The sequence below is a fragment of the Phaethon aethereus genome, assembly GCF_964289735.1.
Source record: "Phaethon aethereus genome assembly, chromosome: 6".
NCBI lineage: Eukaryota > Metazoa > Chordata > Aves > Phaethontiformes > Phaethontidae > Phaethon > Phaethon aethereus.
This window is the reverse complement of record NC_138580.1, coordinates 39,964,476-39,989,047: the sequence shown is the minus strand read 5'-3', so window position 1 is coordinate 39,989,047 and position 24,572 is coordinate 39,964,476. Positions and strand designations below refer to the sequence as shown.

General features: G+C 38.8%; 1 protein-coding gene across 1 annotated transcript in view; it reads left to right on the top strand.

Moving 5' to 3' along the window:
• The window catches only part of BARD1 (BRCA1 associated RING domain 1), a 43,383-nt gene that overhangs the window by 12,521 nt on the left and 6,290 nt on the right, over positions 1-24,572 (top strand). Inside the window, exons 5-9 of the mRNA XM_082001849.1 lie at positions 7,935-8,015; positions 8,708-8,880; positions 16,543-16,651; positions 18,194-18,323; positions 19,344-19,436. Coding sequence (XP_081857975.1) covers positions 7,935-8,015; positions 8,708-8,880; positions 16,543-16,651; positions 18,194-18,323; positions 19,344-19,436 — 586 coding nt within the window. The remainder of the gene's footprint in view (positions 1-7,934; positions 8,016-8,707; positions 8,881-16,542; positions 16,652-18,193; positions 18,324-19,343; positions 19,437-24,572) is intronic.

The window sequence follows — 24,572 nt, the reverse complement described above, 5'->3', positions numbered from 1 at the left end:
TCTCAGAATGACAGCTGTCAGTCATTTTGCTGTTATCTTAGCCAGTTCCTGCTGTGGTAGAACTTCATGGCTTTGCTCTTTGCAAGGGCTGACCTTCCCTATTACTATGTAAAATCTCCATGCAGCTGGGGTGAGTTGAAAGTGCATCTGATGAGTCTGACTACACAAACTCTCTTCTGAGAGGTCACTTCAAAGAGTTTGTAGTCTGGCAATTTAAATGTACTTTGTGCTAAATCGTAGTATAGAAATACTGTGTGTCTCATAAACTGCTTATGGGTAGGACTGATTCACCTGTAAGCATCCTGACATTTATACAGCACTTCTGTTTGTTGAGACAAAGGCTGTTCATGATAAATAACTGTGTCCCCTTTCAAAGGCATTCTTATAAACCACCTCTGCACGAGATCGTTTTAAATGGAAGTGGCATCTGTGCTGAGTTGAGTTCAAATATCTTGATGCCATTAATATGGAATTAGGGAGGAGAAAATGAAATGTCATCACAGCACTCAAGAGCTTTGCAGGATAGATCTCTTGTTACCTCGCATTGTAAGTCTTGTATATTCCTCTTTTATTAAAGCACTGTTTACAAATTATCCTTCCATGATTTTCAGGGAATTTGTAAGGAAATATTTTTTTTTTTTACAACCAGTCATTAGTATCTACCTTGACAAGTTTTCACACAATATGGTTTCCAACAATGTCTGATACTTATTGTGAGATTTGGAGTAAACAGTGATATGCCAATAATGTGGTTTCTCATTGCGAAGAATTTTGAAGATAAATGAGTAAAAATTAAATGATTGGTGCTATAGACAAAAAGAATAAATAAGTTGTGGCTCTCTGGGATTAGTAGTGTGGCTGGCACTGCTTGTTGGCATTGGTACAGCCTTGCCCGAGAAAGGGATGGGGCTATTTCAGTGTGCTGAAAAGCTGACCTCCGGCTGTAGGGTAGGCAGTGGGGTGGGCAGACACATGAATGCTTTTTTCAGTCTTGTATGTGAATTCATTTTGGTGTCGTCCTTTTAATTTAATAATTATTGAGCTAAAATGGGAAATTGCTTCTGTTCCTCATTAGTTCTACTGTGGCTTTAGTTCATCATTCCATTTGCATTGAGGTGCTCATTATAAAGGCTTGTTTAACTAGGTGGGGTTTCAGGGTGATCTCAAAGTTACCACTCTTTTAAAGGTAACTAAAATACAGTAAGGAGAGTAGTCTTTTGGTTGTGGTCTTTGTTTACTTGCATGCATCTCTGTTGCCAGCTACTAAACTTCAGTGCAACTCTGAGAAGGTTGTTTTACTGTCTCTGAACCTCACCTCCTCTTCTGTAGAAGGAGGTTGTACAGATTATCTCCTTTCGTTTGTGGTGTTCTTTTTTCTTGTTATATAGCTTAATCATGGGTATATTATGACATTTGTAAGAAGATGCTGCATCTCCTGGTAGCCAGTAAATGTAGGCACAGTTACTATAGCCCATGTCAAAGTGGATTAAGACTAAGTTGCTCAAGCCAGCATGATGTGAGGACTTGGTTGGTCATGGGTTTTGGTAACATTTTACTTTGAAGCAGTGAACAAGAAATAGTTGTGATTAATTGCCATGAATTTGCTTGGGTTGTGTGGCAATTGCAAAGAAAACCATGTTTTTGCATGCAAGTATCTTCCACCTAACTTGCATGTTTTTAGATCATTCCTCTAAGCTGTAGGAACCGTGCTATAGAACTGATAAATGTGTTTTCTCAAAGAAGCTGGTCTTGAAAATACTAGGCTTTATACTATTTATACTGTATGTATAGTCTCATTGTGCTTTTTTCAAAATAGCTCTGTCACTTTTTCTGTTTCTTTGTTTTATTTCATGGGTGATTTTTTTATGTTCTTTCCACAACCAGTAATGTTTTCTATGTGTGCAATTGGAAAGAGACTTGTAGCTGCCACCCTCCTCTCAAAGTGAAATAATGTCTAATTCTGTGGGACTTCATTAATTATAAAAATCTGTATTATTTTCATTAACTGTTAGGGCCTAATACCCTGAATTTAATTAAAGCTAATTGAGTTCTCTGTTTTTTCTTATTTAAAAGAGATAATAAACAACACTTTTGGGCATTAAAATTAAGTGTATTGTGCTGTTTCAAATGATTCTGAGGGACTGTCCCTGTTTACTACTACTAGTTACTACTGAAATCAAAATGGTTCTCAAGAAAGGTTCTAGTGTGGAGGAACTTAGTGCTGAGTTAAAACTAATAAATTAAAATAAATGTGGCGCTTCCCATAGCAAACAGCAGTTATGTTTATCTTCCTCCATAGTTAAAGGTAAAAATTCCAATTAATTAAAATACAAAATGTGACCTATGGCACTCCTAATACTGGTGGGAAATTGCCCAATCAACAGCCCTGCCACACAGGAGTGTTTTTACAGTAAAGTAATGAGTTGTTCACACAACTAGCTCTTATGTGGCAATTAGGTGCGGCACAGTATTACTAACTAGTTGGTACAGAGTCTTGAATCTACTACAGAGAGAAGAAAATCATGGTTTCTTGGTATGTTATTTCAGGTCTTGGTTGTGCCTGTGTTTCTTCTGCATTGACAAGGGAGATGATGAGGTAGTTCCGTGTAGAATCGCTGCCACTGTGGGTTCCAGGAAGAGGATTAGCAAACTGCAGTGCAACAGAATAAGAGGACTGTGGCAACAGCCACACTGTTCCAAAGGAGTGGATGGGGGGTAGTTGGGAAAAGGTTTTGACTTTTTGTGCTTCAAGTCAAAAGCAAGTAGTTCCTCCTGTTAAGATTGCCCGTGCGGAGCATCTGCTTAGTCTGAAGAAAGAGAGAAGGAGCATTGGGACCCAGATTTGGTTACCTTCTGCTCCAGGCACCCTTTAGTTTTGACAGTTGACCAGGAGGGCTGCCTTAAAGGCTTCACCTATGGCTAGCCTGCTGTGCTGGACTCTTCATATTCATTATACTTAACAGTGTAATAACAATTAATAGTTCCTTCCAAGCCTGTGAGACTGTTCTTCCTTTTTATTGCTTTGTTACCAGTTAATGACACATCGGGAATAGTGAAAGAAGATTTTTGTGGTTTTGTGAGCATGTGATGGCCAGCATCAGACTACCTTTTAGATCCTTTTTCAGGTGTCTCTGACCTAGTCAGCTGTGCAGTTCCTTGCTTTTGGTACCAGATGGGTATGTGTCACGGTTGAGTGTTGGGTCACACATGTCTATGGGAGGAACATCTACTTTCCTGCCTTTCCTCTTGAGCCTTTAGGTACAAAAGGGGAGTTTTGCTGCTGTGCAGTCGGACACTCCCAGCCACCCCTGAGCAAAAGGCAGTGCATGGACAACATCGTTCCTGCCAGCTGCTTCACTGTGAATGAATGCATCCATTGGTCCAAGATATTTTTGTCCAGACCTTGTGATTTTGTGTGGCAGGCGACTTAGCTCTGCGTATAATGCCCATTTCCTTGGAGAAATGAGGTCTGCTGGCAAAAACTAGCAGGATGACTCAGATGCAGGTGTATTACCTGAGACTTCTTTGAAGTTGGAGTTTGATGTTGACTTGCTAATGTTAAAGCCAAGAGGTACTGGAATGGTAAGCAGGCTCCTGATTATGGGTAGTATCCAGCAGGTAGCTTAGACAAATATGAAATGGTGGAATGTGTTAAAATGTAGAATTTAAGAATATGAAAGTTGGCCATGAGTCAAAGCAATCCATCTTCCCAAGTGCTGGTTTGAAAGCTTAGAAACAAATTGCCATTTCTTTTTTGATAATGCTTGGTTGTTACTTCTCTTGTTCCTGAGGTGAGTTAAACTTCTTGCATATTTTCTTCGTTAAAGGTTAAGCATAGCTACTTGTATTCTTGTTAGCTAACAAATGGTCTGCTGGGTAGACATGTAGAGAAATTTGAAGTGAGAAACCTGCTGGTTCCTGGAAAGAGTTGGTTGGAGTGTTCACAATTATTATAAGCACTCTGCAATTCTTTTTTGCCCTCTTTGACCACTTAGAGTTGTAAATAGCCTTTTTCCTCCTCTCTGTCATAACTTAAACAAGCAAATGTATTTGGATTTGAAAGGGGTGGGGTTTTTTTCTTCATTTGTTTGACTTTTTAAAGCTTTAAGTCACTTGGTTACCTTTGCAAATAAAGGGAGAAATGGTTGGTTGGTGTGGTACAGGTTTTTAGCTTCATTTTCATGTAGTGCCTTAACTCCTTGGGTCTGTCTTTTTTTTGAACTGGTAGAATACATTTCCATTAACTTAATAATTTAAATGTGACTTTTGAGTGGAAAATAACTACAGTTAATGGAAATAGTAATGGGTGAAATGGGAACCCCCCCCAACACCTAGAAAATAGGGCTAAGAACACTTGCAGTTCTTAACCATCTGCCTGTATTACATCATGACACAATTAGCTTGGGGAAAAAAAACAAAAAAAAACAAAAAACCAAAGAAAAAGCCTTGTCTCAGCCTAGTGAGGATGATTTTCTGGGTTTATGCCATCTGTATCTGCAGGAACTAAATTCTCATTGGGAGGGAAGTGTTTGTAAAGCTGTGTAAATACCTTTCTCTGTGTTAGCTAATGCTGTCTTCAAGATCTGCCAACAGATGGCCCCAATGCCTTTCTTGCTTCTACGGTTTTCAGTGCTCCCTTAAGCTGCAGCAGAGGAAGAGCAAACCCATTGTGTTATTGTGGTGTCACTATACATAAGCTTGGTTATGAGCTTAAAATCTCCTTTGCTTTGTTTCTTCCGAGAGGATAATTTTACATTCTGTGGTATTTTCTGCCTCTTCAGAAGCTGGTTGTAATCCTTTGTTGATAATGAGATTTAAAAATAAACACTTCCCTGTGAATTGTTAATGTTAGTGTTTTTCTACCTGGTGTTTGTCCTGTTCTCTACTTCTGAACAAGTAGTATCTCCAATTATGTTTCTACTCTGCTGTTGCTACTGGCTGGTAAGACAAGTTGTGAGGGCCCCTCCTACTATCATCTGGTATGGTTATGACTCTGTTTGGGACTGGTGATTTTATGCTGGCATTGCTAGATTAAGTAAACTCAAGGGGCTAAATGTACAAAGTCTATTTCAATACTAGTCAAAGCACAACTTCATGAAGCTTGTTTGAATTAGTAATCTCAAAGCAATAGGTGGGTAATAGGATGTAGTTTCTTCTTTCTTTCTTGTTGGGGAAAGACATGTGATATATTTGTGGTTGGGGCTTGCCCCTACCAGGTGTTTAGCCTTTCTTGTTTAGAGTTGAGCAAAGCATTAACTTTTAAATGTGTGAGTAATTCCATCAACTCTGATAGAACTGGTCAATATGTTAATTGCAGGAGGGACCTTAACATGTGTCTGCTAAGGATCTGCTTGAAATGTCATCTTCCTCTCTTTTTCAAACTAAATATTCACTATATAGTAACTGGCTGACGAGTGTCTGAGGGGACGAAAGGCATGTTCTAGCTACAAACAGTTTTATTAACGTATCTGTTGTAGCCCCAGTTGACAGACCCATCCAGCCATTGCACAGTACAACTGGCATGACAGCTTCCCCTCCCTTTCTGTCACACTCATTGCTAGGTGTCAGCTGCAGGGAGCAGGTTCCATTTACACCTGAGGTGATGACAATATTTTTTTCTTCGTAAACAGCAAAACACCAGTCTTCTAATTTTGACTTAGACTTGGATTTCATTCTCTGGATGTTGTCAGTACTGGTGTCCACATCAGCAACATTTCCTCTGGTAAAACTGCAGTAATGTTTTACAAATTGACATTCACATAACTGTTCTGAAAAGCTGGTACTACCTAATGCCCACACAAATTACTAGCTATGATTAGCTTTAAAGGAGTACTCTTGAAATGTCAAACCCTTGCTGTACATGTTTGCAAACTTAACTTTAAATGATAAGCTCAGATCTCACTCATTACAGATAATTGTATCTTCTCTCTGTAGAAAAAGATTTAATGCTGAGCACTGTCTTAGCTGCCTCTGAATAACTCTTCAGATTTGATGCATGCCTGTTACCTTGCAACCAGAAAGTATTCTAACATCAGCATGTTCTTTAATTGCTTTGAAAGGTAACATTTTGGTGGGACACCTAGGTTGTTAATACAATACATTAGATTTATCTCTGATGTATGTATTTGCCTGATTCTGTAAAGCCACTGATTCTTAGCATTTTTTGGTGAATTTTGAGTTTCCAATTGTTGCTTGCCAGATTTATTTCTGCTGAGCAGAGTCTGTCTTAATTTCTCTAACCAAAGAGTAAAGATTAAAGCTATTTTGTTTTTCCAGAGTGTTCCTTGATAACAAAAAAATGACATTAAGTTTATTTTTTCTTGTACTTAAAGCTTAATTTTATATTCTCTCACTCTTTCTAAGGTATGCTGTGGATTAACAGTGAGGAATTCCTTGACTTGCCACTACTTTATGGGCATTGAACTTTCTGTATATCATGGGTTAAACTTCTCTTCCCCCCTGCTCCAGGTCCTAGTATTTCTATATTGCAAGTCTGGACAAGGGCAAGAGCTAGATACCAGTTTGTATATTAGTGTCTTCACTGGGCATCACAATACCCTGGTATAGGGAAGGTGCTAGTGGTCGTCTTGAACTGCTTGGTTGCAGGGGGGATATCCTAAAAAAAAAAAAGGCATATTGCGATTGGTGGCAAGCCGTACAGAAACTTGAGGCCTATTATGCTAGTTCAACCTTTGAAAAGTTTGCATTATGTAGGTAGTTTTGGTCATTAGATGACACTTGGCCATCTCTTCCTTCCCTGTTAACCTGTCAGCTGAGAAATGGTGCGTAACTGCTCCTAATCTGTAATAGTGCAGGTGTTGCTGTGGCATGAGGGGTAATACCTGATGCTGGGAGGCATGGGACAGCCTGGCCCCATTAGCTGTGTACCTGCAGCTGTGGAGGGTTCCTGGCACTGCAGCAAAATTTTTGGAACAGAATTCATGGCACCTCTTCCTTTGCAATTGCTGCACTGTAGTAACAAATGCTGGAAGCAGGATCTGGCTGACATTGCACAAAGAGAGTTTTGAGTACCAACACACTGGGGTGTGGATGGTGCTGTGAAAGGAGTCAGAGTCTGTTTGCCTTCAGTCTCTTTGGGTTACTTTTCCCACCTGCTTTTAAGACTGCCTGCACTGCAGAGATTTCCTTGCCTCAGCTTCTGCAGGAGGCTTCTCCTCGCTTATTTATAGCTGCATCTGTATATGCTTCAAACTTATTACCAAATTCCTCTCTTAAACTTGCCTTTTAAGAGTATCAAAACCTCTGATTCACAAATTTTGCCCAGTTGCTTCCTTTGCTGTCTCTACTCAGCCTCTTTCTTCCCATAATCGCCTCAGTTTCCTTGCTTATAGTAAAAACTGAATATAGTGTTTTTCCAAAAAGCAAATGAAAACTATTTTGGTAGAATAACTGTTAGAGAGATTTGACATGAGTAGTAATCACAGTGTTAGTAAAACTCTCTTTTCCTTTTGACTTGTGGGAAAAGAATTTATAGAAGCTTGTCAGGCTTATTAATCTGTTTCGCTCATGCATGTTTCTAGCCAGTTATTTAGATTAGTTTGAAAAAAATCCAGTCTGAAGGACAAGGAAATTCTGAATAAATGTTTCAGACTTTAATCCTTGCAGTTGACTCTCGTGGACAGATTGCAATCAACACAAACTTGTCCATTTATTCTAAGTCTGTTACGTGCATCATATTTATCTAAAAGTATGTATTTGTGTAAAATGTGTAGGTGCTTCTAAATGAGCAGTAATGATAAACCATGATCTCCAAACCAGTTGAGTTTTTGTTATCCTGACAATATCTAAATGGAAGACTTGCATCATTACTTTTTTATTGCAGATAAGTTTGTAATTCTGTGTCTCTTGTTGTTGTTGTCTTTGTGTATCTTCTTCATTACTTGTTAAGAACTGTGGGTGTTTTTCTTATGTAGGGTGACGTAGCAGCTGTTGAACAGATGCTGAAAAATGGGGCAGATCCCAATGTTAAAGATAATGCTGGCTGGACACCACTGGTGAGTGTAGAAGACTTTTTTGTCATGTGTCTTTTTCATTTCATCCCTGCTTTCCTCTCTTGTATCTTAGTTCCCTTTACATGCATTTGGGTGACAAAGAATTAGGCAAAGTGAAGAAGTAACGATAAACAAGTTTAATTTATTAGCAACTACTGACCTGCCCAAATCCAGCTCTCCTTTGCTGGGGTAAGGCATGCAGAGAAATCTGTCAGCCTGCGATTCTGCAAGTGCAGAAAGTGTAACTTTGATAACTAGAAAAGGATCAATTGCAGAAAACGTGTATATTTTATGGGTTCTTCATGTCCTCAGAGGTTTTAACCATTTTGGAAATGTATCAAGTTGAATGAAAAAATTGTTCACTTGAATTATAGAAAATAAACAAAAGGTTCTTTTGAACTATGACTTCTTCCCCTCCTGAAGAATACTCTTGACAATGTGTAATCTGGGGGGCTTTTCCCTGTAGATAATTTGCACACAATTGGCCTTTGTTCAGTTCTTCTCTGTGCTTTTTATTAGCGCTGGGTTCCAAGGTTAATTCATGTCAGGAATGTATCCTTGCATTGTCTTCCCCGACTGTCTAGAGGGGTGTTTGAAAATGAATGTGTTAACTGGCATGACAGAGGTCCTTCCTCTGCATTCCGTTTCACCTGAGTTTTTTTCTCTCTTTACTACTTATGGATTTACCCAACTAGCACGAGGCGTGTAATCATGGGCACAAAGAAGTGGTGGAGCTGTTGCTACAATACAAAGCGTTAGTGAATACTACAGGGTATCAGAATGACTCGCCGCTTCATGATGCTGCCAAGAATGGGCACGTGAGCATTGTTGAGCTGCTGCTCTTGCATGGTGCTTCCCGTGATGCAGTGTAAGTAGATGTGGGATGTAGTTTTAGCTGTGGAATCAGCTACAGCTACAACTTCCAGGGTGTATATTAAGTAAATATGAAGCAAAGCTAGTAATAAATGTGATTTATTTGAAGTGAGGGGGTGGGTGTTAAAATGTATGCTCTACTGTACTTGTATCCCCCTTTTCCAGGTAGGTGTTTCCTTTCCATTTTGCTTTGTCCTAAGCTTTTCTGAAGACCTCAAAGTCATAGATAGATGGAGTATTGGAGACTGTACTAGGAGAGTAACAAAATATGCTTACCGTATTCTTAAACTTCTCTGTTGGCATCTTGCTATAGCTACTGTCAGATCAAAGATGCTGAGCTAGATGAGTTTTGAACTGCTACAGCTCTTTCTTGCCTCTTTACTTTTACTACACTACTTAACTAGCAGAAGGTGTTTCGGTCCAGTCTCTTCTACCTTCACAAATGGCATAGACTCAGGCTGAGATCTGGGGAGTGTGTTATATTTTTTCCATTATGGATCAAAGCACTAATGCTTGCTACACTTTTTAATTAAAAAAAAAAGCAGCTTAGAAATATTTTCATTTGAATCTTCTACACAGTTATGCCTCCTGAAGATTTTGGCATTTGTGTATAGGAGGTGCTGAAGAATCTGTTCGTCTATGAATAACCCCGCAGGCTATTAGTATTTCAGATGCTAAATGTGTTTTTTGGTGTTGTATTGCTGTTGTGCCAGGGCCTGTGTGAGTACAATTTGAGTTCAATGCATGTTGTCAACAGGTGTGTGTATATAGTAACATGATAGGATGAAGTCTTGCATGACATGAATTTCCTTACAGCTGCATAAAGAAGCATAAACAAGTTCAGTGTAATCACTTCAGCTCTCAATATTTGCACTTGAAGCTTAACAGAATTAAGGCACTGTGTGGAAAAACATAGGGTTTTCAAAAACAGTCCTAATCTTGAATACACTGGAGTTTAAAACAAAACAAAAACCAAAACAAGCTGACAAAACTTTATCATGAAAAAGTAAAACAAGGATCAATTGTTCATCTTCTCTTTGTTCTCGAACAGCAAAGACCAGCGCATTACACCTTGAAAAGCTGACAGCTTCAGAAACTAATTTTCAAGCCACTTGAATATTGGGATCTGGTTGCGTGACACTTATCACTTGTCTATCTAGTATTTGAAAGTGTAGCACGGCCAACGGCTTTGATGCAAGGTTTCGAAAGGACTTAAGCACTGGTAGATTTGCACAGCAGAGACTCCAAATGCCAACAGTGGAATTTTCAGGACTATTATTAACCTTAGTGTCTGCTGCGTCTGTTCACGCAAACTGAGATGAAGCTGAACCTCTTTCAGCTCATTCTACATGAGTAAACATGACTTTCTGTTGAAACAGAAGCTTTTTAATCATGGAGAAAGAGATTTATGTAATCCTTAAACTCTGGCTGAGCTTTTCACTGAATACAGGTAATGTTCAGTTGTATATTAAAACAATGTGACAAAGAGTATGTCACAACTTGACAATTAGCTACCTCTTGTACCTCTAAGTATCAAAAATGGCTTCTAACTCACTTCTGAGTATGTTTGGTTCTTGACTTAATCTCCAGGGTACTTGGAGTGTGTGGTGTTAATAAATGTATATGTATTTTTAGGGAGCAAATTTATCTGCTTTTAATCTTGTTTTATTTGTCTGGCAAAAGGAGCCGCAGGTGCTTTGGCAAAAATCCAGTCCTGTATGTCCCCCTTGGAAAAAATGAGGCTTCCAGATCTTTGGTAGGCTCTCTGTGTCTGGCTGAAATGCTGCTGTGCATGTTACTATTGAAATGATGATGGAAAGGTTTGGTGGTTTTTTCCCTATTTTTATATAGCATTAGAGACAGAGAAAGGAATGTACAAGCAAAGTGTTCAGGCTTGAATAGTAAGACTTTACTGACCTCCTCCAAACACTACCAAGAAACAAGAACAGTGTGTCTGAGACTTCAAGAATGTCTTGTGCTTCCCTTCCTTCCTGTGTCCTGCTAACTTCCAGCAATGAATTGTGCCATGATCTTTCCCTGGACCATGACTTTGCAAATCCTACAGGTTTTTTCTGCCACTGCCTCTGGTAGTTGTAGTCCTAATTCAAGTGACTGCATTTGTCTAGGTAAGTGGATTTGAACCTTCTTTAATGTAGAAGGTTTAAATTTTTTTCTAGCGTATGCAAGTACCCTTGTAATGAAGTCACATCTGACAAGAAGCTTGCTTTTCTTCAGGGACTTTTTTCCCTAGATCCCTGTGTCTTGCAGATAACAGTTTTTAAAACAGGACACGAGAATAAGATTATAGCTTAAGCTGATGCAATTATAGTTCTTTTTAGTATGACTAGTTATAATTGGCCTCTTTATACTTAATGCAGGATCTGCTCACCTTCACATTATTGCTCTAGAATCTGTAAAGCAGAAATTGAGCAGTGATGAGTAGAACTTGCATCTCTTCTCAAAGGTTTATTTTCTTTAGGAATATTCTTGGAGTGCCTTAACTTTAGAGGTATGCAGCGTGTGAGCTAAGACTATAGCAAAGCAATTTTGCTAAACTGATAAATTTGTCTAATTTTACTTTGCCTTTTTTAATGTGTATGAAACTCTTCCTAGTCTTTTTGTGGGCTCTTCAGGCTCTCAGTGAACTAACTTTCAGCTCAGGAGAGGGACGCCTTTATCCTGCATATTAAAGTGATTCTTCATTACCTCATGGGGACAGGGAGGAAAGTTTGATTAGTTCACTGTGGTTTCTTAAAGTCTTTTCCTTTAGCTGAGTAAATTGTGAACATGATAAATGTATTCAAGTGTTATGTGGGACACTGAAATGTATAGCATGAAACCCCACAAGTGACTGATGTCTTGCTGCTGTTTTGTGTCTTAATGTCCCTTGCATGTTGGAGAGTTAATCTACTGGAATAAAAACAGAGCTTGTGTCGAATAGCCTGCTTAGAGCAGTAGTTTTAAAATTTGGTATGATACTCAATTGTGCAGATGAAATTTTTTTAAAAAATGTACAATGTTTACTAACTGTAGATCTCAAGGCAGGTAAGATCTGCTGGTCTGCAGAGGGATGGAAGATATACAGCCATCAGAAAGCTGAGACTCCGCAGTTTCAGTTTTAGATGGTGATGTTCACAGACCAATCAAGTATGTCTATTGCAAATGTCTTTCAGGCTAGTTTTTTTCTTCTTGCATGCTAATACATACATACAGTAACTTCTTAATGTACTAGTATGAAGCAGCTACATATCTTGGACCAAGCGAATACTGATGAGAACTACCTCTTTTGTCAGAAAGCAGTCCTGGGATTTCAGTATTCCTTGGCAATTTTTTTCTTAAATGTGTAAGATTTAATAGTTGTGGTACTTCATTTGCCATTTGAAGTTTTCACTGACTGGGGAAGATATGAACTACAAATGAAAAATATTATATGGACCAATGGACCTATTAATTGTCCCGCTGGTCTAGTTAATTTTTTTACCTTAATCTCCTACACATAGCTAATTTATATTTTTATAGCTTTTTTTCATGTGCTCACTCACTTGAATTGTCTTTTTTCCTTGCTTCACAGCAAGCCAAGTGATTTGAAAAATTAGATCTGTGCATTTGCAATTTCACAGTACTTCCTAAATGCTTTCACTCAAGTGGGCTATCTTGCCAGTTCTTCATGCACAATAAGTTTAGCATTAGTAAAAATTGTGTGTTGCCCTATTTTTTTTTTTAGGTGTTAGCTGTCTTTAAGTAGTTCTGAGTCTGATTCTGAACAAACCTCAGGGAATGCTTAGGGATAGACTGTGATCCTCAATTATGAATAGTATAGGGGCAAAAACTATTATAACCTGCAAATAATTCCAGGAGGCATTGGACCCATGACGCTGACATAATTTTGTCTGCTTCTCCGAAGTCAAGGTAGTGCTGGACTTCACTGTCTAAGTGCAAGACAGTATGCTTAACTTCCTGCTGACAGCAGGTTAATTAAAACCCTGGCCCTGTTTGGATATCCAAGACTGTCTTTCTGGCTACACAGCTTAAATTTTCTTCCTTCTGGGGGGGTTCAGAAAATATTTCTGCTTACCACACTCTCAAAATGCAGGTGCTGACTGGAGAGCCCCAAACTGGCCGGATTTCCACATGGGACTTAGTGGTTACAGTACTGCATTAGGACCTGGTTGCTGAACTTCCATTCAATACTGAACTCTTGTGGGGCTGGGGTAAAGCTTGGTTTATGCTGAGCTGTGGAACAGCAAATAACTTCTGGTGTCAAAATGGAGCAACTTAAAACCCCTGATTATAAAGTATTATATAGTCATTGTTTGCTTATATCAGAAGCTGTGAAAGTTTGGGGCTTCTAAAGAATTGACAAGCGTGTCTCCCTATTTATCTTCTCTTCTCTGGTGACTTATTTCCTGAAAGTTTACTGAAATGTTTAGAAGGTAGCTGTTAAGTTTCTTTTTGACTACAGCAGTAACCTCTGTTGTCTTCATACCTAAGACTTCAGCTATGTTGCACATAAACTGAATCCCATTTCTAAAGCTTTTCATAAGAAGTTCTTTGATCCTTAAGTCCTTAAGATATCATCTGTCATCTCATGTGAAGTCATACTCAGCAGATTACATTGAGTTGCTCTCCATTGGGCTCGTCTTTGTTCTCGACACAGACATCGTTCTTTTTGATTGGAATTTGTTCTAGCTGTAAGAGCTCTCTACTGACTAGTCAGTACCTTGACTGACTAATAGGAGACTTTGCATCAAAGGATACATCTGACTCTCGAATGTTTAAATCGGCTTGCGCTCTGGTAGAAAGAAGTATGCATTAGAGACTTTGTGTTCTAGCTTAAGCACCAGAGACACTTACTTCTGTCTTGTGTCTGTCTTCCCTCTGAGTGTGGAACCCATCCTGTTAAACAGTCGTGCACTGGACCCATTCTCAGCAAATACAGACCTGTAGTAGGAGCATGCAAACATAGTTATTGACATTTCTGAAAATGCTGTGTTTGTGTGTTAGGGTGGACCTTATGTGCGTGTCCCACTTAATTTTGATCCAGTTTGCAAAACAAAATTCATTTTTTCACTCTGAACAAAGTAGGTGATTTCTCCTGTTCAGCTTGGCTCAATAAAGGCAGACTTGAGCACACATTTTTGCCAAAGCTTCTGTTTTCCATTCCTGTACCTTACTGGTGTTCTTGTGGCTGCATAGATCTGGTCCTTGATCCTGATCATAGGGTTAAAAATAATATACATTCCTAATATATTAACAAACAGTTCCTCAAGTAACTGCACTGATAATTGTACCAGCCCAGCAGAGACTGACTGGGCAAGGCTTCTTTCTGATCATGATTATTTGCTTTTTGGATGGTTAGCAGGTGCCTAACTAAAAAGAACAAATCTGGTTTTCGCCCTTTTTCTTTGAAAAGGATGTGTAAATTAAAACAGTACTCCAAATCTGTTGTCTGGATGTGTTCCTTGTCTTAGCTTTTATTTCATAAACCCTCTTTTCTCCTGTTTCAGCTACTCTTTCCTTGCTTTCCTTAAGCTCAATGAGCTGCTTTGTTGCAAATATTCAAAACTCTTAAACCCATCGCTTGGGCTGGTGTTCCTTTTTTCAGACTTGAGCTCCCAAGTTTGTCACATTTTACTTCAGCCATGCCATTTTAACATCCTATGAATAGTCATTAATTCTTCAATGCTGCATAATGACGGGATAGCATTTTGCAATACATTGGTAAGAAGCAATTGAAATGATGGCGAAATGGAGAAAAACAATTTTAAGTGAATACAGAGGGGGTAGCTGGAGCTTTTATTTGTGCAGTTTAATTGGCAAAAAATGCCCTATATTTAACTGTGGTGGCCTTTATATTTTATGGTAAACCTTCATGAGGCTTTTTCCAACAGTCAAGGATCTTACTGTGACTTGGTGGGGGGGGAGACACTCCCAAACCTCTGCTAGTGACATGCAGTGATTTCCTCCCCATGCTTAGTTCACAGTAAAAGGTCAGCCATCTAGTCTAAAGGTGATTTTAGTGTATGTGCTAATATATATATATATATTTCACCCCCACTTTCTCCCTTGGATGCATTGTTCAAAGGAACTGTCCTGCAGCAGTTTGAGTTGAATATGGCCCTTATTTAAAGAAAGGGCAAGAGCTACCCTGATGATGCATGACAAAGCAGGAACAGCATGACAATATTTAATGGGCTGCAACTCCCAGGCCCGGGCTGAGATTTAACCAATTATCTTTTAGTCTGCAGAATTTGTATTACGTTAGTTCTTTGCTCATTAGTATCACAGAAGAGCTTGGGGTTGGTAATATTGTAAAATTAGCAACTGTAAAATGCCATCCCAGAATCTTCTGTGTGGGATTTTTGTGCATTGTTGTTTTCCTAAGAGGCTACATTAGCGAGCTGTGCTCAGTCAGGAGCATAGAAAGGTGCAAAGGTCAGATGCATCTTCAGCTTTGTGCTGGCCGAAGCCCCCCAGTTAAGTCGGAGCGAAGACTTAATGATTTGAGCTTCTCTTTGGGCTGGATTGGGTTATGGCCTTATGTGGAATTCCCTATAAAGCTTCCTAGATCCTTACTCCGCACAGGAACGTGTGACTAACTAAGACGGCGCTTCAAAGGTGCGGTTGTTTTTTGACCTCTTTAAATGTTTCATTCTTTGACTAAGCTTGCCGGATTTCAGATACTGAGTCAGGGCTTTGTTCTTGGTGACAAGCTTCCCCTTCATAACGAGCTCTTATTATGCCTTTTGAGAGCCAGAGCTATGTGAGGTGGGGAGAAGAGGATCAGCTGGAATGGCCATTATTCTTGCAAAGGGCAAAGCAAGCAGAATATTTCCCAGGAGTGCTGGCAGAGGATTGTGTTTGTTAATGGCAATTATACCGGTTCTGCACTTTCAAGCTTTCCTCTGCTCGCTGTCCTGCAGCTGCAAAGTCGTGTGAAGAAGAGAGAAGCCATGGCTGTGCTTGATACTGTGTTTATAGCAAATCATATCTGTCTGAGTAATGCTAAAAAAATGGAGGAAATGGGTCTTGAGCATAATAAATAACTATGAGGTGCCATACAGGATGAATAGTGTTCAACAAAATTGTCAAACCAACTAGCATTTGAATGAATTGGCTATAACGTGTTATGTGGAACAGCATACTGAGGGAAAATGAGATGCATAGTCAAATTTTGGAAGTGTGAGGGAGTCACAGTTCCCAAGTAGGTAGCAGATAGCTTTTCCCATAAAAGCATAACCACATCAAGCCCCGGTGTTTAACACAGTATGTAGAACCTTCTGACATGTCTTTTATGGCAAATGGGTAAGCCAGAAATACATTTCTTGGTTATATGACTGCAACGAAAGATTAAAGCTGAGCTTTCTGGGTCTTGTGAATAATATCAAAGTGCACCTTGAAACAGTTTAACAAGGATTCTGGTTTATAGTTAAATAAACATACTGCTCTGAACATCCCTTACTCTGCAGCTGAATGCGGCAGCTTGCAATTCAGTATCCATCTGTCTTGGATGCCATTCTTGAAGCTTTGTGCTTTTTAGCTGAAATTACATATTAATAAGAAAGTGGGAGGGAAAGCTACCCAGCTAATGTGCCCAGTTAGTTAAGAATCAAGTCACATTTTATTTACTTAAACCCATCTGTGCTTGTTTTGCCAGTAATATATTTGGTCTGCGGCCTGTGGACTATGCGGAAAGTGAAAAGATGAAGTCTGTGCTAATGTTACCAGTGAAGAATGAATCATTTTCACTTAACCAACCCTCTGAGGTAAGTGTGTGTATGTTTTTTTTTTTGTTTTGCTTTTTAAAAAACCTGTAAGTTCATCTGGTATGTATTGAAAGCTTGGACCTAAGTATAATGCAACACCTACCTTTACAGGGAGATTTAAAATGGGTTGGGAAGCTAACTTGGACAATATTTCTAGAATGTATGTGGGACACTTAGAAGCTATGGTATTCTGTGTTATCATAGCTTTATCTGGGAAAACAAAGGATGTTTCTTATAATGTGGCTTTATTATAGGAGAGCCAACACTGTTATTCCTGAAGTATTGTTGATTGAACTTTGCTATTGTTGTTGGTTTTTTGTATATTTAAGTTTGTTCTACTTGTCAAACTGACTGAAAGCAGCAGCAGCAGTCTTTGCTCCAGGTGCTTTTTGTGTGCCTTTAAACGGCTGTTCCACTATCATCCTTTGTCCAATGATGAAGATACCAGCTCAGCAGTTGAAAACAGTTTTTGGAAGATTGTTTTGGGGTTTTTGGTTTTGCCCTCTCTTTTCCAAAGACTTCTCAGGACTTGCGACCAAAATCAGGTTATTCAGACTTAAAAAGTTACTGCATTGTGAAATGCTTTGTGCCTGCTGATAAGTGCTGATTAAACTGACCTGGCTGATACAAGCAGCCCTAGTCTACTCCAGGGTATACAACCTGTTATGGTCCCTCCTCACTGAGGTAATAAGATACCAGTTGGCCAAAAGTAAACTGTTGGACCTAAATTGCCAAGGCTATGACTGTTCCTCCCACCTGTAGCAAATGTAAGATGCAGCTCTTCTGTTGCAAACAAAGCACTTAGTATTTGCATTTGCTTTGGGATAAGTGTGTGCCAAGGGATGGTATCAGCTCATACAGATGACTTGATCCAAAGCCTGAGGCTTTAGGGTAACTGGATCTCAAAGTTATGTCTGTACTATGGAATCTGGGAGTACTTACAAAGACCCAGGAGCTGAAGTTTTATCCTTGTCAGCATAAAACTTGAGCACGCAGCTCCTCTTACTTAGCATTAGTAATATCTGCATTAAAAAAATAAGCATTCATTACTTACAGGGCAATGTAGTAGGGACTTCTTGCTAAAAAGAAATGCAGGTGTTAATTATATAGGCTACTCAATGTGTTGGTAGTGTTTCTGTTGGTAACACTTCACTAAAAGTAGGAGGCTTTACTACTTTATTGGGAATTTTTTTCTCCTTCAACACTGCAGTCAGCAAGGCTGTTTACACAATGTTCAACGAGCTATATGTGTGCACAGTAGTGCCTTTAAAAAAAAAAGCAAGGAAGAAGAAACTGATGCATAAGCTGTTTTGGTACCTTGCAGAAGCTAAATTAAGTACCTTAGTACCTTTAATGTCAAGCTTTTCTGCTCTAGAGCTGATTTGTTATGCAGATTTATTATGGACCCTGTCCACTAAGCTTGCCATGAATTGTTTCAAAAAGCTTATTCTTATTAAACAAAGCTGTCAAGCAAGTTAGCTGCTTTTGTTATGTTCCCAAACATTCAGCTTATTGTAGGATTTTCTGTTTGTGCAGGCACTGAGCCCCAGCCAGCCAAGAGATGGACCTCTTGGTATACTGGGGAGCAACCTTAGTTCGGAGCAACAGAAATTGCTGAACAAACTAGCAACAGTTCTGAAGACTTGCAGGTGTACTGAATTTAACAGCAGAGGTATGTAGTCTTGTTGAAATGTCCCTGTCCAAATAGAAGTAACTACAGATCTGCACTTTATCCTTTAAGATACTAGCTACAGCAGGTTTTTTTTATTATTCCTAATAAGTGCAGTTTCTGAAATCCCTGAATTATAGCTGTAGTAGAGTGATGGTGTGTTGTTGCATGTAAATGCATATAAAGCCTGCTTAGTTACTGAGGCAGGAGACTTCTAGGGGAGCCACAGTTTGACAATATATTGTCTGTTATTTAAAATCCCCAAGTCCTCTTCAAAGACCTCTTCTCTTTACACTTTTTTTAACCAACTTTAAGGTCTCTGCTCATATGAGACATCCTGTAAGGTTTTTATCTTCCAAAAGTGTCTTAGGCAGATGGTGCCTTTAGAAAGAGCATGTCATTGATGAAAAGTTGACCAATTTCTTCTCACATGCTACATTCTTTCAAATTTTGTTCTTCATTAAGGTGATGGAGCCAAGTTATGAGGCTTGGGGGTTTTTTCCTCCCTTTTAAGGAGGGGAACATTCTCTTAATCCCTCCTATTAGTTTTTCTTTGGAGTGCTGCTTTCCCTGCTTGTGAAAGAAATGCAAAGGTAATTTTCCCCAACCGTCTTTTCACACCCTGATTACTACTCCTGAATTGTGAGTTGAGTTCTGCTAGCTTTGTGTTAAAGCAGTGAGATCCCATAGTAAGATTCCTGTTAGAGTTGAAGAAAACTTTAAAAGGATTGGAAGAAAAAAATATTATCCTATAAGCTGAAGTGTCCTCTGAAGACTTAAGTGTTAGCTTAGAACTATAAAAATATGACTTCCCTTTGTCACAGCAAGTATATGTTGAAATGCACAAAACTTCTAATAGCACTTCTACTTACTTGTGTCTTAGTCTCAAAAATCACATACTTGTGCTGGCTGATAAATTATTATACTCTGTTTATTCTTTAAATGGTGATGGATTGCTTTTCAGCCAGACATGGTTCTGATTTTTATGTGCTTTTAGTTCTACTGATGTAATCTTTCTCCTAGTAACTCATCTTGTTATTCCCGATGCTCCAATGCCAAGTACTGTCAAATGTATGATGGCTGTTCTGACTGGATGTTGGGTCCTCAAGTTTGAATGTAAGTATTAAATACATGTGAGTCTTTGGGCTTTTAATCCAGCAATTGTAGATGGGATTCCAGAGAAAATGTTCTTTTTCAACAACTGCCCTGATATCAATACTAGCTTAACACAAAGTGTGAGGGTTTTGTTTTTTAATCTCCTGAATGACAAGAGATTAAATTAAATACAACTACTCCTTCCTTGGCAAGTTTGTGTGTTTCATTATTAGATGTATTGGGTAGGTCATGCTCTAAGTATCAGTGGGGAGTGAATTTGGTCATTGCTACATTAAGGGTGATTTGGAAGATTATGGAAAATATCCTGGGAGAGGAGGAAGGAATTTATTTAATTCTTGGATTCCATTGAGATTGATAGGAAACTTTTGCTTGGTGTATGTGATCAAGGCCTGTAGGAAGGTAAGGTGTTGCGTATTTACATGTAAGCTGAGATCTGTTGAAAGCTGTAACTTCTAACGAAAGTTAGGCTGTCAGCTGATCATAACCCCTGTTTGTACTTTCCACTACAGTTCTCTATTTGTTGAGAAAATTGTCAGGCTTTGTGCAATCACAGGCTCAGGCAGATCAAATATAAATGTAACTTTTGATACCCATTCCTGTACACATGAGCCCTGCCGACTGGAGTGCTCTTCAACTAAAAGCACAACCTCCAAGGAAAGGTGACTTGTATAGTGTCCCCTTAGCCTGCACGTAGTTTTGATGTCAACTTTCATGCAATCTATATTTAGTTTTTATACAGTGCATGCTTTTTGTACAGCTGTTCTGCAGACTTACACCCCAAATTCTGCTTTTCATTCCTTCTTTCAAATGTATTTCTTAGTGTCTGCTTTCACACTAGCTGTAAAAGCCATCTTCTTCCCCTTGACCTTTATGGCTAAATCCTTTTAGCTCGTAAGTACACTACAAATGAGTTAATTATCCATGGAAAACTCATAGACAAATTTCATTCTAGTTTTCTAGTGTGTGACTAAACATCAGAATATAAGGATTCTTTAATGATCTAAATTTTCCAGTCACTAATGTTATGAAGGCACTGCTTAAAGCTTAAAAAGATGCATAGTAGTTTTTTCAAATAGGGCACATCATCAGACTCTTTGAACATTGGACTCTTTTTCAGAGCGTTCATTTAGTTTCCAGATAAGCGTGGAACAAGTCCACTGGCTTTTTTAAAGGCTCTGAATTAATGTCCCAACACCTGCAGGGGCTTCTGTTTGGCCTTAAGTATTTGCAAAAGGAAGGCACTCTGGTGTCTTTGTACTGTGATCCTTACAAAAAGGAGTAGCTCTTGTTGAATATGTAACATGGAGAAATACTGTTTATGCTTATGCAAGCAGATGGATTTAATAACCTCCAGACACTTTGTTGATAAGCAGAAGGAAGATGGTTTCCTGTTTCAAGGTAGGGATGCAGCAGGAAACTCAGAAGGCCTAGAAGCAATGTTTGCGTTGCATAATTGGAAAGGGTGTGTGCAGGTGCACTGGAATGATACCCTGTTTAAGACTGAAATAATCTGTTTCTGTAGTGAATCACTTTGTAGGTTCTTGGCTTCACTCTGTTCAGGAGGTCTGCATCCCTTCTATTATATGTGCTAGGGTGATTTTCCTTTATTTCAGTTTATCTTCTTGCTAGTCAGATGGTTTGAAAGCTTCAGCTGACTGGTAGGGAGATACAATTAGCGAGACCTGAGTTTAAATCTTTGTGGAAGAACTTTTATATTTAGAAATGATTGGGAAAGAAAAAAATAAAATAGTGTTGGGGTTATTTGGGGAATATTTTCATATTTTTTGTTTTCAGATGAGTTGTGTTGTTAGTACTGATTAGTACAATCCTGACTGCTAATGCTCCCAGCTTAGTAAGCAACGTACTACTTAAAAGCGAGTGATTCTCCTCCCTAGTGGGAAATGTTGATAATAACTCATGGGGTCTGATGTAGCTAAGTGCCTATAATTAACAGCACCACTCCATCTGTTCCCACCAGTCTGTTATTAGTCTTCTTCAGAGTCATTACAAGTTAAAGAATGTTATAACAAATAATGGGACTCCTGCTGATGGAACATTTGTCTAGGAAAAAAGAGGTCTTTGCTTTTCTTTTCTATAATTTCTCTCTTTATTGTGGCTTTTTGACTTCTATTTGGATAAGTTTCCTTAAATGTGATGCAAATAAACTTCCAAAAGTGTGTGTGTGTGTGTATTTGGGCTTGCTTCTGTCAAAGCCACTGCAAATAAATTGAAGGAGTTGCTTGTAGTTCAGTGTTGTAAAGCATTCACTTAAAGTAAATTCATGTTCAAAAACTTCACTGAAATATTTGAAAAAACAAAACTAAGTGTAGCACTTAATGAAATCCTGACTATGCATAAACGAGTTTTTGAACTTTTTTTGCCACAAGGTAAGCTGCATTTGACTGTTATTTCTAAAGTTATATTTATAGCCTACACATAATTATACCACTTTTAAAAAAATCACATGCCTGCAGAAAAACACTATTTAATTTAAGAGTGTGTTTCTCATATTAACTCTTCTGTTATAGCAGGCTTTCAAGCTGTGTTTCGTTAATAAAAAGCAATTTCTTTCTCTGTATAACTCTATAATGCTTCTGTTTACATGTGTCTACACACAAATGTAGCATCCATTAGTATCAACAGATAGGTAATGTGGAATTTTCCAGCGGCTTGAGCTAAATGTAAGACCTCTAAGTATTAGTGAGTCAGGATTTAAATATACAGCTTCAGTTTTGGGGCTCCTTTTTGTCTTCAGGTAGAAGATGAGGATGAAAGGATGTCACCACTGAGCAGTATTAGGTTTTCACAGAAGAAAAACTTCACCTTACCAGTTGTAGTTCCGTATTTTCCATAGATAATACACTGTCAGCAATATATCCACTTTCAAAGCAGCGTAGAATTCAACTGAGACACTGCCACTGTGCTCCTTGCCCTTGGCCATATCTTTCACTGGTTTCATTATTTTATTGCCTTCATTATTTCTGGGATGGTAATAGGGCACAAAGTAGCATATCGTTATTCTTCTGCAAGTAGGCTGAGACAAAGATTCAAGTATCACTGTATTTCCTCTATGCTTTTTGTAGAGCACAGAATAGTGTAATTAAGCTGAAAAGCTATTAAAGGCTTCTGCTGATTTTGTGTTTTCTTAAACTGATTGTAATCTGTTAAAGCAGGGAATGAAAAATGATCTCTGTAACGATATGCATTGAAACAAGCTTGTGTCAGTCTTTGCAGCGAAGTATCTGGTGGAATTCTAAGCATCTCATTGCTTATTCCTTCGTCTGTTTTGCTTACCTGGAGCAGCAGCAATGATTCAGCTCTGATTGTTTAAAAGAATGCAAAAAAACCTCCCCTTGCTTTTCCTGTAAGGACTCAAAACAAGTGGGAGTTGACTGGAAGAGCTAGGGGATTGCATGACTGACATTTCAAGGCAAAAACATCTTTCTGAATTTCTTAGAGCAGTATGCCCATCCTTGTTTAGGCTATTAGACAAGAGAAGTGCAAAGCTGAGCTGGCTGCTGCTCAGGCTGGACTGTCTTTCTTCCGTGCATAAGCATCTTTTAGATAACAAGCTGATACTCAGCAAAGCCCTCCCTGCTTAAAACAGCTCAAAACTTTGATCACTGGAGTTTCACACTTGTTTTGCAGTTGGAGACTTACTTCAGCTGCCGCCTCCTACAAAAGGACTCGCAGCTCTGTGGGAGGTGGTAGAAACACCTAAGGTGCGTACGCATGTTCTTGTTGGATATACAGCAGAGGGGAATGTTTCGTATTGACGAGGTCTAAACTTCTGCTCTCCCACAGTGTCTGCACCTTCTGGAAAAGACTGAAACAGTTTAGCTTCCAAGTTGGCACAAGTTTAGACTGAAGCTGCTGGGGTTTGCAGCGGAGAAAAAGGGCATGGAATGTCTTCAGTGTGGTGTTTGCCTTAGCAGAGCTGGGAAGTGGGCAAACAAGGTCTAGAGGAAAAGGAAACATGTTTCCAGTGCTGCTTCTGTTCTGTGTCATCCAGATGTTGAGTTTTTCATATTTAGAGAGTCCTTTTGTTCTAACTAACTTTCGGTGTGAAGTACATTAAGGAAGCCCATTGTAGGGAAAATGATGGGGAATGCTGCCTCATTAATTTAAAAGCATGTGACATGATCTGCAGTGAGAGGATGCGTACTTCCAGTGGAATTTAACCTGACCTTTGCACCTTAGGAACAGTTGCCTCCAGTCACTTAGATCAGTCTAGAAAACAGCTATGGCAAATAGTGCTTTCTAAAAGAAGATGGGACGCTTGGGGGTTATGTGAAATAATTTTTTTTTATATTACATGCTTCTAGGAATTGATGTTTAAGGACTTCCTAAGCATCTCCTCCATCATGTTTAAAAATCAGCTGGATTAATTTGTTAACTCCCGTTCTTAAGCAGATTTGTCTTAGTCTCTGCAGCATCTTGTGGCATTTCCCTGTGTTGGAAAAATGGACTGCTCCTGTTTCACCAAATGAGATCTTTTATGTCACTCCATGTAAATCTGCAATTCTAAAGTTACTTTATAAGCATATAAGAGACAGTATAAAAATTCTTTGCTGTAGTAGAGACCGGTAGTGCTGTTGATGAAAGCAAATTGAAGGTAGCCATGCCAAATTCCCCTAAGGCGCTCTCAGTCCAGATTTCTTCCTTTTCTAGGAAAACAATCCCACGAGCTTTACTCAATCTGTATGTAAGTCTGAAACCCAGTGCAGAGTGAGCTGAGGAAGTTTGTTGCAATCTCTACTAGATCTTGAATGCATAGTATTTTCTCTTCTTTGTTGCTGTTGTGTATTTCTGAATTACTTCTAGCTGTTCTGAGAGATTTTTGGGACTAACCCCTGTTCTTTGCTTTATTAATGCAAATCCAACAAAACTCTTTTAAGGCTAATTGAGTTACTGAGAGCTACTCCTGGGTATCTGGGTGATTACGACTTGTTCTTGGCAACCACTTCTTTTTGTATTTTATCCTGTTTAAATTGTTTTTGCTGATGCAGTTAGTTTCATTATAAACCAGTAAGACTTACATGAATAAGAATTATAGGACTCTGATCTTAAATTTTGCAAATAAGGATTTCTTTATTTCCAGTACTAATAGCTACAGTTGTATCAAAGGCCAATTAA